General features: G+C 45.3%; 1 protein-coding gene across 1 annotated transcript; it reads right to left on the reverse strand.

The window, feature by feature from the left end:
* Positions 1-773: 773 nt before the first annotated feature.
* LOC118234603 (perforin-1-like) lies at positions 774-3680 on the reverse strand. Its single transcript, XM_035431256.1, has 3 exons — positions 3647-3680; positions 2520-3072; positions 774-2189 (listed from the first exon to the last, which is right to left on the reverse strand). Exons 2-3 carry the CDS (start codon positions 3047-3049, stop codon positions 1001-1003), a joined length of 1719 nt encoding a protein of 572 aa, XP_035287147.1. The 5' UTR covers positions 3050-3072; positions 3647-3680; the 3' UTR covers positions 774-1000.
* Between the last annotated feature and the right edge of the window lie 8026 nt (positions 3681-11706).

Below are 11706 nucleotides of genomic sequence, written 5' to 3' on the forward strand. Positions count from 1 at the left end.
TTACATTACATTACATTACATCACAGGTATTTAGCAGACGCTCTTATCCAGAGCGACGTACAACAAGTGCATTAGTTCAAGGTGCAGAGATGCAGAAAAACACACTAGAGTGAAGTAAAGATCGTAGTGCCAGAAGTGACCACATAGATCAGGACTCCAACCCTGTAGGGTAACCTGTTCAGCAAACAAACAAACAATCCTGCCAAGTACAAACTAGCACTGAAATCACATTTGCCTAATCAGAATCAGACAAAAACAATCCTGCCAAATAAAAACTAACGTGATCGCATTATGTAGTGGTCAATTGTGTTGCAATGCTACTCACCTGGGCAAGGTTGTTGGAAGTACTGAGACATGACTACAAACACCTGTTGAATTGATTTAGTGATTTGCATTTGTAGTAATACGCATTTGAACATTGTTATAATATTAGGTGGCTGTATTCTGAGAACGGAGCATATGATTTAGAGTTTGGCACTTTGTATTGACAGTTTTGCACTTTGTATGTCAGCATAGGATGTAGTGTCTAAAGGTAAGAATTCTGCAAGTCAGTTTAGCACTTTGCGTTAACAGTTTTACACTTGTATGTCAGCATAGGATGTAGTGTCTTAGAGTATGAATTTTGAAAGGCAGTTTGGCACTTTGCATTTTGAGTTTTGTACATTGAAATTATGCTGTGCAAAATGAGTCAAAGCCATCGTAAAAAAACTGTGAATGTGTGCCATATATACCAATATTTAACGTCTGAATAAAATTTTGAAGCCGTGTTTTGTCTTTATGAATGCTTTATTGCTGGGAATGACAATAGTTCCTGAGTGAGTGAGCAGAGTAGGTAAAAACCAGCAAAAAAAAAGGTGAAAAAATAACAAAAAACATCAGCAAACAGCTTCGATTAACACTGGCGGCAAATATGCAACAAGCTTGTATAAAATAGCTGTAGCAGGAAACGGCTACATTGGACGGGTTGCCGTGGGGACTGCAAACACGAACGTGGCCTCTCCTATTCGCCGACGTGGTCCTCGAACCCGGTGCGGTTCCCCGCGAGCAGCGCCTCCCACTGCTCTCCGGCGAGGAACCCGTTTCGGGAGTGGAACCTCCTCGCCAGCAGGGGGCTCACGGGGGAGGGGATGTACTGCTGGCAGTCGCCGCCACCCAGGCTGGGGGCGCAGGTCACCTCGTAGGAGAAGAAGAAGGTCCCGTACTGGAACATGCAGCTGTCGGTCACCTTGCCCCGCTTGAGCTTGAAGTCGCACTGCCCCAGCAGATCACTGTCCCAGCTGCTGTCGGCGTCGTACACCGTGAATTGGAGCCCCTTGAGCGAACCCATCCGGATGGGCCCGAATTGGAAGGCCTCCGGCCAGTTGGGGTTGTCCTTGTTGTCGATCACGCGGGTGCGCTCGGTCCGGTCGCCGTAGGTCACCACCACCGAGCCGTCGGTTTGGGATGCCCGGTCGCCGTACAGGTCCCGCGCGTAGAGCCCGTAGACCCTCAGATCGGCCAGCCCCGGCGCTGTGGGGCAGCAGTTGGAGGTCATCTGGCTGTTCTGCCCGCAGTTGCAGCAGCAGGAGTCCCGTCCGCTGCTCCGCCCCACCTGGCAGGACCCGCTGCACTTCGTCACCAGCGCGTTCTTTCCGATGTACTGCCGGATGGCCTCCTTCAGCCCCTCCCTGGCCGGGTCGCTCTGGCTCATCAAGAAGAACAGGGGCTTGGCGGAGTAGTACACTACGTCAGGCATGGTCTTCAGGGACGCCTGCCATTGCTGGTGGGCCTGTTGATCGTTTGAGAAAAGCAGGTTATTCACCTCGACCTTCCCCCCCACCACCTCGGACTGGCGTTCGCTGAACATGGTTCTGAAGCTCTCGCTCGTGCCCATCTTCTTCTTGAGCTCGCGGCAGTGCCGGGCCTCAGCGCTGAGGGTGACGGTCCTCTTGTACGTGGCAGAGGCCTCCACTTCCAGGCAGTCCTTGACCGCTGTGCTGGTCAGTCCTTTCATGGCGGCTTGGCAGTCCTTGATGGCGGTAATGCCCTTCAGTCTACCCCCCAGCTTGACATGTGTTATGTAATGAGTGCCGTACGTGTCGATCAGGTCCATGTAGGCTGATTTGGTGCTTGGGGTGTAGCTTTTCGGGAGTTTTTTTAACGACTCCACAAACTCTTCGTGAAGACGCTGAGTGGAAGCCAGGGTGTAGCTGGAAGGCAAGGGGAGGGAGGACATTTATATCATATGTGTGGGTGTGTGTGTGTGTGTGTAAGTGTGAGTGTGCGTGTGTGCGTGCGTGCGTGCGTGCGTGCGTGCGTGTGTGTGTGTGTGTGTGTGTGCATGTGTGCATGTGTGCATGTGTGTATTTGTGTGTGATTGTGTGTGTGTCTTCTCAACACAACATCTAAAACAGAATTTGTATAACGTGATGTTCAGAGCTGCCAGGCGGCTGGTGTTTTAGTGTGTGTTTTGTGATTTGCCCCCGAACTGGCACTTCAAACCTCCCCTTTCCACCCCTCAGTCTGAAGGGCTGCCTCACCTGTAGAAGCTGCAATGGACCTGGTGGCTGGTGAAGCTGTACTTGTCCTGCTTCGACTTGGCCATGGAGAAGGTGGCTTCACGGGAGTGGGTTCCTCCAAAGGACACGCTGGCCGCCAGCGGGATGCTCAGGCCCACCTTCCAGTTGTTCGTCACGATGGAGGTGGTGTCCTTGACCAGGGACTCGCTCGATTCGTACTGCTTGCTTGCGACGTGCATCTTGCATTTGGGGATGCACCTCCAGTTCGTCACGCCGGCCGGAAGCTTCTGCTCTTTAGAAGACAGGCACGCGTTCCTCACCAGATTGCAGGTGCCATTCCTTGTCCGCCAGTTGTCCAGGTTCACCACGTAGACGCCTTTGCGCTCCATCTTTACGATGTCCAGGCCCTCTCCCGCCAGGTTGTGTCCGGGGACAAATTCGGCTTCCTCGCACTGCTTAGGGGTACCGGTGAACTTGGCTCCGGAGACCCTCGGACCGCACAGGAAGTGACACGCACACCCCAAAATCAGGAGTCGCCACAACCCCGCCATCACTTTCTCATCCAAAAATATTTCTGTCAGATAGGAGAAAGAGAGAACATGTAAATATATGTTTTAAAAATGTGTGCTTTGTAAAAAACATAAATATATGTTTTTGCCCCACATGGAAATATGTGTATAGGGAATATTCATTTATAACGAAAATGAGCGCGATAATTAACAGCATAGCTAAAGCATTTACACAGTCCTGCATTGCTAGCACAGTTTGCATTTTTGTAGACCACAGACAGTTGTAATTTGCTGTTTTTTTAGCGATTTTTTAGTCATAGGTTTGATTCCTGGGTAGGACATTACTTAACCTGAATTGCTTCAGTATATATCCAACTGTATAAATGGATGCAATGTAAATGCAAAATGGTGCTGGACAAAAGCATCTGCTAAATGCCCGTAATGTAATGGGTCACTGGATGCTTCTTCTTGCTCTTAGCATTCGTATGGAGTAACCTTTCTTTTTTTTTTCATATTTCTGCAAAATATATAATATTGGTATATATTTGTACCCAAGTCAAAAGGTAAAAATAATGGAATACTACAGCTCCACACTGCTGGACTATTGAGCACCTATGTTCCTTCTGTAGAGTGACTTACCTCGTTCTGCTGAGTAATTGAAGACAGTATCTGGTTAACGCTGCTCTTTGTGTGTCTTTATATAGGAATGCATGGGCTTTGGTGCACAGCGTTAGGGGTGGGGTTGTAGTAGTGAGAGAGATAAAATGTGTCACAAAACCAAAAATGGACATAGCAATGTATGCTAATACACCATGTTTTACTGAGAGGAAAAAGCTTCCAGTTGGTTCAAGAACGAGATTGACAGTTTATTGTAGCTCCACCTTTTATGTTGTTCATGAAATTGGACCTCTGTGTTATTATGGGCTGTTTGTGCACTGTATACACAAAAAGCCAAGGAGAACACAAATAAAGGCAACTTCGTACATCCATGGCATCACCCCGGTGGAGTTTCATTGGCAAATAATCCACACCATCGTAATATAGAATGTACCGTAGCAACGTCATTGCGAAATTTTCCTCCGCTTCTGGTAAAAACAAAGCGTGTTATTCCTGAACGCTGTCTCAAGCTTACCGCTAACTCAATTTTCTCTTGCCAGTGTGTCATCTCCTGCTTTGGCAATTTCTCATCAATATATTTATGCAAAATATTTTAAGCAGTGAACATTCCAAGAAGGTGTACCATTTGAGCAGAATCAGTTTTGTTCCATGTAGTGTTCCTGTACACACAGATGGTTATACTTAGATAAATACAATCCTACTTACCATCTCTGTTTTGAGACTTCACCGAAACTTCAGCTTCACCAAAATTCCCGAGTCTTCTATAAATTAGAACATACCATGAGCGGATAAAATGGAATTGCCTCCTTTTTTGGTCTTATGATACTGAAGAAGTACACAGTACTACTGAAATAATGACTGCAGTCACGATTCCCCTTGCCCATGGAGTCATCGTATATACAGTGAGCTCCAAATACATATTTTTTCTTGATTTGGCTCTGCACTCCACAATTGAAGATGATCCATCAAACGATTCACACATGGTTTCAAAAAAATTCTATACACTTTGGTGTCAGCATGGAGCAATTACATCACTTTTTATACAACCTCCCCCCCTCCATTTCAAAGCACCATAATGTTTGGGACATATAAAAGTTACACAAATGAAAGCAGTCATGTTTAGTACTTTGTTGCATATCATTTGCATGCAATTACTGCTTGAAATCTGTGACCCATAGACAACACTGGGTGCTGAGTATCTTCCCTGGTGATTCTCGGGCAGGCCTGTACTACAGCCATCTTCAGTTCCTACTTATTTCGGGGGCCAGTTATCTCAAGTTTTCTCTTCAGCATATAAAACACGTAAATGGACTGCATTTATATAGCGCTTTTATCCGAAGCGCTTTACAATTGATGCCTCTCATTCGCCAGAGCAGTTAGGGGTTAGGTGTCTTGCTCAAGAACACTTCGACACGCCCAGAGCGGGGTTTGAACCGGCAACCCTCCGACTGCCAGACAATCGGTCTTACCTCCTGAGCTATGTCGCCACACGTGTTTGAATGGATTCAGATCACAGGGAATGGTTTAGCCAAGAATTTTCCAGTCTTAGCTTTGAAAAACTCATTAGTTGCTTTAGCAGCATGTTTGGTATCATTGTCATGCTGTAGGGTGAATTGTTGGCCAATGAGTTTGGGTGCAGATAAGATGCTTCTGTACCCTTCAGAATTCATTCTGCTGCTGCTATCAGCAGTTAAATCGTCAATGAAGTGACCCAGTACCTCTGAGCCTTGCATGCCAAAATCATAACACCTCCACCACCATGTTTCAGAGATGAGGGGTGCTCTGGATCTTGGGCAGTTCCTTTTGGCCTCCACACTCTGCTCTTGCCATCACTTGGATACAAAAATTGTGGGAATGACAATCTAGCTTCACACTGGGCACCACTTATGTAGGCGTAGCAGTGTAACCACACAATTAAAAATCAGTCTCATATGATTTTTCATATGAGTGACTTGAAAGAATTGAGGAAATATTGGGTAGCATTGCTTTGGAATACATTTTATTTATTTTCGGTGAGGCAAGATAGCCTATATTGTTTGTAGTACCGTAACTTGGCGTCATTCTGATATCAATACTTTTAATGGCAGGCCTGGATTTTGGTAGTGTGAATGAATGAGTTATAGACGGTGTATGTCTTGTATGTGTGAGTAACTTGGCATTTTTGTACGTTGAAAATGTGTTTTTTATGAGATATAATTTCTTTTGCAAAACGTTTTATTATGCAAGTGAGAAAGGCAAAGTGACCCTGTAAGAAACGGTTATGGATTATGGCTATCCTTGTGTGAATTTGTACTGTCTGATGAGCGTGTACCGTTTAGCAGTTTCGGTTTGCTATATATGTGAAACAGTTCAGAAGGGTGCGGTGGCGTAAGCGTAAATGCATCAGAAACACAGGTGAAATATGGCCAGTGTATGTGCTCACGGATTTGACGGCCATCCAACGAGCCTTCATTGACAAAAGAATCAGCGAGCACGTAGAATTAGAGCTCCCTAGGTCGCAACCCGTGTATCCTTCTGTTGTGCTCCGTTGTCTGTTATTTCGTGGAGATGCACTTTTAGTGTTTGTAAGGTTTATAAGGCATTTTGATAGGCTTATCTGCAGGTGGGAATCCTCATCGCTTTTTTGCTAAGCTAGAACCGGAAAACTTGATAGTGGAGAATAGGAGCAGACGCATATGTCCCAGCAGACTTTGCATATGAGAAAATAACTACCGTGTGAGATAAATTAGAAATGATGAAATTGCTAGTAGTTGAAACAATATGTTTTTAGCAGAATGGGCATGTAGGGCAAGGTTGACATGATCACAGACTATAGTGCGAAGTAAATGAAGTGACCATGAGCGAGCTTAGTTTCCTTATCGAACGGTATATATACCAGTCTGTTTAAAGCATTAGTCATGAAAGTGGAGGGTTACGTTATGTGTGAAATCTATTGCACTGATGTGCTTTTCTCCTCTTCAGTGGTAGTTGTAATTATGAGTGAGTCATGATTTTAAATGTAATGTTTTAATGGGGAGTTGCAGAACGTACATACGTAGTAATTGTGTGTATGTGGCTAGATAGAGAACAGGGCGACGTAACATGAATGTAGAAACGTGGCGTTTGCTGATAAGAAGGTTTTGTATGGTAGCCAAGTGAAGAAATATAGTTAGTAGAAATGGCACAGTGGTGAACTGGTGTAACTGTTTAATAAAAGAAATACATTTGCCATCATGAAATGCATATGGGTGGCCGTGAGTGAGTTTTGGTAAAGCAAATATAAGCGTAAGAAAACGTCAGTGTAAAAGAGGAAATTATCTGCCTGAGGGCAAGGCGGGATCGAATCCTTCAACCGGAGGTTTACCAGTCTGTGACTTTGTTAGTGCAGCACCATGACATAGCTATGCAATGCGTGAAATATCATTAGCAAACCTGTCCGTGGTTTTAAAGAAGAACACAGGCCAGTAAGCACAGAAGAGCTCCCGTTGAATCCATATGGCTTTGCAATATTGTAGCCGGTTAATAACTGAACGTGCAGACGGTACGGCATAATGAAGTGTATACGTTCGGTGAACGGTGGGTAGATATGGTGCAAAAGCAATAATTGAGATGTAGTACACAATTATTAGTGAGGGTAAAAGCAGGCTACAGAAACGTGCTCCTAGCTAGGCTTGAATCTAGGACCCCATGTTCCCAAGACTGTAACCTTGCCCATTAGGCCACAGCAGACTAGCTGTTCAAACTGGAAATGTTTCAGAATAAAAAGGTATTGGTATTTTGCGTGTCTATGCGAGTTTTTGATTGGGTCGTGTAGGTGAAGATTTGGCTGTTGTCGGTAAAGTGTCCAATGGGGAGACATGTTGTTAGTGGGATAGGCGGCAGGAAAAATAAGAAGAAGAAGAAGAAGAAGAAAACGCAAAATCCTCTTAGTTTGGGGCTTTATTGCGTGGACATGTGAAGTTGTTTATGAATTCTGTCTGTTGAAATGGGGTGAGAATGTACAGAATTTAATGTTTTTAAGGGCTGAGTGTCTGTGGCTGTTGTGGTTATTTCTGTGGGGAACCCTGAAAAGTGCCAAACTCTCGGTGCTGTATAGGTATGGGGCATGCCCCCGCCAAGGCGTAACTTGGCGGGATGGCATACCTGCCATCCCAGTAATGTAATCGGCGTGACTAAATAACTTTGCTCAGCTATGAAGGAGTATTGCTCCCAGTAGTGCCTGTGTAAAAGCCCTGAAAAGAGGGAATTTTTAATGAAAAATACACGGACACAAGCTTTCCTCAGATCGTGTATGTAATAACTGAATCCTCAAAATAACCACATAAAATGAATACATATGCTAGTACAAGCGTTACAACATGCACAGTTCTCTTAAATGTTTACAGTAGCCTACCGGAGTATAACAAAGACTCACAGACTGTGCTGAAATATTACCATAGAGAATGTACATTACAACAGCAACCTGAATATTCTATGACTTAGCACTAGTGCTTGCTTTAATGTTTTCAACTTTGAATATCAGTAATAAAATGAAACGCGTACAGATAACCAAATAGGCTATGGCAAATCACTAAATAAACTGTAATGAACTCTGCTCGTTTCTATGACTCAAATGACTCATCATTTATAACATGCAGCGCTAACGGTATACTAAATTAATAGCACGGATATTTCGGCAAACATACACACAGGAAGATATACAAACTACCGCTCTTATGATTTTCCCCTCAACACTACTCCATAAACGTCTGCGGTTTGCACTACACGCGGTTAGCCTGCGGCTAGTAGTACACGTGGTTAGCGTGGCTAGCTTATTCATGTAATTAACTTACAGTTTTTCTCAAATGTTTACACACTAAAAGTGGAACTATGCACACGATGGTGAAAACTTGAAGCTCATATGTCAACAACAAAGACTATTTCTGCAAAACTCTAAGCACAATTCCTGAGCCCTGGACATCCTGATTTTCCGGTGGGTTGTCATCATTGCCCTCTAACGGAGGTGGTGTTGCAGGTTTGCTTGGGTCAGGTTCAGTCGTATCGTGTGCAATGACAGGTGTCTCTTTAACTGGTCCTGGTGGCTGAGCCGGTGGCTGAGGTTGCAAGTCTATGAAATAGTAATCACCCTCATCATCGTCTCCCTCTGAATCTTCTCTGACTTTATCAGCCACTGTGGTTTTCCTTTTTGGTTTCACAGGCAGATGATCGCATGGTAAGAGGAAGTTTCGATGAAGAATCCTAGACTTTCCTTTCCCGTATTCAGGTCTCAGCTCATGAATGGGACATCCTCTCCCACTTGCCTAACTACAGTATGAACGGTGTCTTCCCAGTGATTCCTCAATTTTCCAGGTCCACCACGGGGGGTCATATTCCGCACTAACACGCAGTCACCAGGGTACGACATTGAACTCCTCACCTTGCCGTCATGTATACTCTTGTTTCTCTGGGCAGATTTATGTGCATTTTCTCGTGCAATAGCATATGCCTCTTGTATTCCTTGCTTCCACTGTTCAACATACTCACGGTGACTACCACTTCCTGCTTCAGTGGGCAAGTTAAACAACATGACAATGGGTAGTCTCGGGGAGCGGCCATATAGTAGGTAAAATGGGGAGAAGCCTGTTACCTCTGTACGTGTGCAGTTATAAGCAAATATTAGCTTATTCAGAGAGTCTTTCCATTCAATTGGTGTGTGAGATGGCACCACCTTCGCATTTCCTTTCTTATGCCACTTTCTTCCCTTTGGTTGTGAGCTTTCCTCTCTAGCAGGTCCCTTGGTAAGATCATAAAGGGGGCTGGCAATTTTAGAAAAGTCCTTTATATACTGGCGATAGTAGCTCAACAGTCCCAGAACCTGTCTCAACTCACCAACTGTTTTTGGTTTTTTGTCTTTCAGGACCCTTATGGCAGCGGTGTCAGCAGGATCCATTTTATTCCCTTCTGCTGATACTATTCTCCCTAGGTAGCGGATTTGAGCTTTGAATAACTCGGTTTCAATTTGATCCCATACTCCCTCAGTCTCTGAAATACTTTCCTCACATCATTGACATGACTTTGGAATGTTTTGCTGAACACGAGGGTGTCATCTAGATATGGGACACATATCTTATCTCGGAGGCCCTCTAAACATTCCTCCATACAGCGTTGGAAGGCTGCTGGAGCGTTCATCAATCCGAATGGGATCCTGGTCCATTCGTACAGACCCCACGGTGTCACAAAGGCTGTTAGGTGCTTGCTGTCTTTTGCCATAAACCCCTGGTGGTAGGCCTTTCCCTGGTCTAGCAGTGAGAACATGGTGTCTTCTGCAAGGCCATCCATGATATCCTGCACTCTGGGGATTGGCTGCCTGTCAGGGTGAGTCTTGCGATTTAGCTCCCTATAGTCTATGCACAAACGTAAAGAGCCACACTTCTTTCTGACACAAACAATGGGTGAAGCGTAGGAAGAGTGTGATTTCTCTATCCACCCCTGTGCAATCAAGTCCAGCAAATAGTCTTTCATTTCCTCATATAAGGGCTTAGGGACTGACATGTAGGGTCGTACTACAGGCTCAGGATCTTTCAACGCAATTTTCAGATGCAGCTTCTCAATACAACCTATTTCACTATCTGATCGAGAGAAGGAGTTTGATTCTTCCCTTAGCATCTCATGTACAACCTGCTTCTGATTTTCATCTAGGTGGCTGAGAGCAATAGGGGGGTCCCAGAGGTCTGTACTAATTTCCTGGTCTTTGGTATGTTGGGCCTGAATGTTGTTTACATCAACAGGTGAGTTTGCTTCATTAGCTGCACTAAGTGGGTACACAGATGTAACTGACTGGGCCGTACCAATAACTACCCTTCCTGTTAGCATGATGTCATGGTCAGTGGGATTTTGAACACTAAGGATGATGTTTGGTTGTGCCCCTTTCCCCACCTGCACTAGTGTGTCACAAAATTCAAGTCCCTCTGGCCACTGGGGATTGTCATCGGGCTCAAAGACTAATGTGGTGTCTTCTTTCAAGGGTTTGACATATATTCTGCATGTTACCTGGATAGCGCTGTGACTCACTGTCTGCTATATTGCAAATTCCCTAATTGCCGTTTCCACCCTCTCCCCCACGCTGCCGGCGGGGCTCTTGCCCCAACCCTCGAGAGTTCTTCGAGAGTCGTCTGGTCTCCCCCACCTCTGCGGTCCAGCCCCTCCTTCGTCATTGCCTCCACCCTGCCCACATCTGCCGTCACCTGCTGTTCCCCATCACCGCCACCCGGCCCCACCCATCATCTGAGCCACATCACATATCATATCTTGTGCATAAACTGGCTGACATGCTGGTCACCAGTCGGCACCCTGAGCCGACCAGAGGAGGATGGGTTTCCCCCTTGAGCCTGGTTCCTTCCAAGGTTTCTCCCCATCTGCCACAGGGAGTTTTTCCTTGCCACTGTTGCCTTAGGCTTGCTCCTGTGGGGGTTTAGGCTAGGGTTGTCTGTAAAGCGTATTGTGACAACTGTTGTAAAATACGCTATACAAATAAAATTTGATTGATTGATTGATTGATTGATTGACTCGGCACACTCTCTGACAGGCTGTTCTCACTAGATACTCACTTGTTCGCTCAACACTCACTTCCTTGATAAATGCCTTAACTGTTTTTTTCTCTAGGTTAGGAAATGCCATGTATGACAGTTTGTATCAGTTTCTCTTGCTCTACATTATTTGTCTGGTTTTTCTGACTGTTAACAACAACGCGTTCAATTACATTGAAGCCTATTATAGGGCGAGGCTGTTGGCTACCTCTCATAACAAGCACGGTGACATGAAACTCCTCAGAGCCGGCTGCTAGCCTGAAGGTCACTTCTACCCACCCTACATATGGCTCTGTACCATTAGCTGCCTCTATCTGCAAGGGGTCACTTGGGTCTACTATTTCTGCAATGTCTCTCAGCCTGATGTCAGGTAAGTTGTCCGCTTTCCATACCTCATCAATGGCAGACACCTGTGAGCCGGTGTCCCAGAGTACTTGGGTTTTCTTCCCTTGTAGGTAGCAGTTGATGAGACACAGTTGATAGTTCTCTTATGCCTGCACTAAGGAAGCAATTGAACACACCTGACTAATCAGAAAC

The sequence above is a fragment of the Anguilla anguilla genome, chromosome 8 (genome assembly GCF_013347855.1).
Source record: "Anguilla anguilla isolate fAngAng1 chromosome 8, fAngAng1.pri, whole genome shotgun sequence".
Taxonomy (NCBI): Eukaryota; Metazoa; Chordata; class Actinopteri; order Anguilliformes; family Anguillidae; genus Anguilla; species Anguilla anguilla.

Coding starts and splice junctions, on each gene's coding strand:
- LOC118234603 (XM_035431256.1), bottom strand. CDS start 3,049: ATGGCGGGGTTGTGGCGACTCCTGATTTTGGGGTGTGCGTGTCACTTC. Junction 2,190..2,519: donor GTCCATTGCAGCTTCTACAG/GTGAGGCAGCCC, acceptor CTTGCCTTCCAG/CTACACCCTGGCTTCCACTC.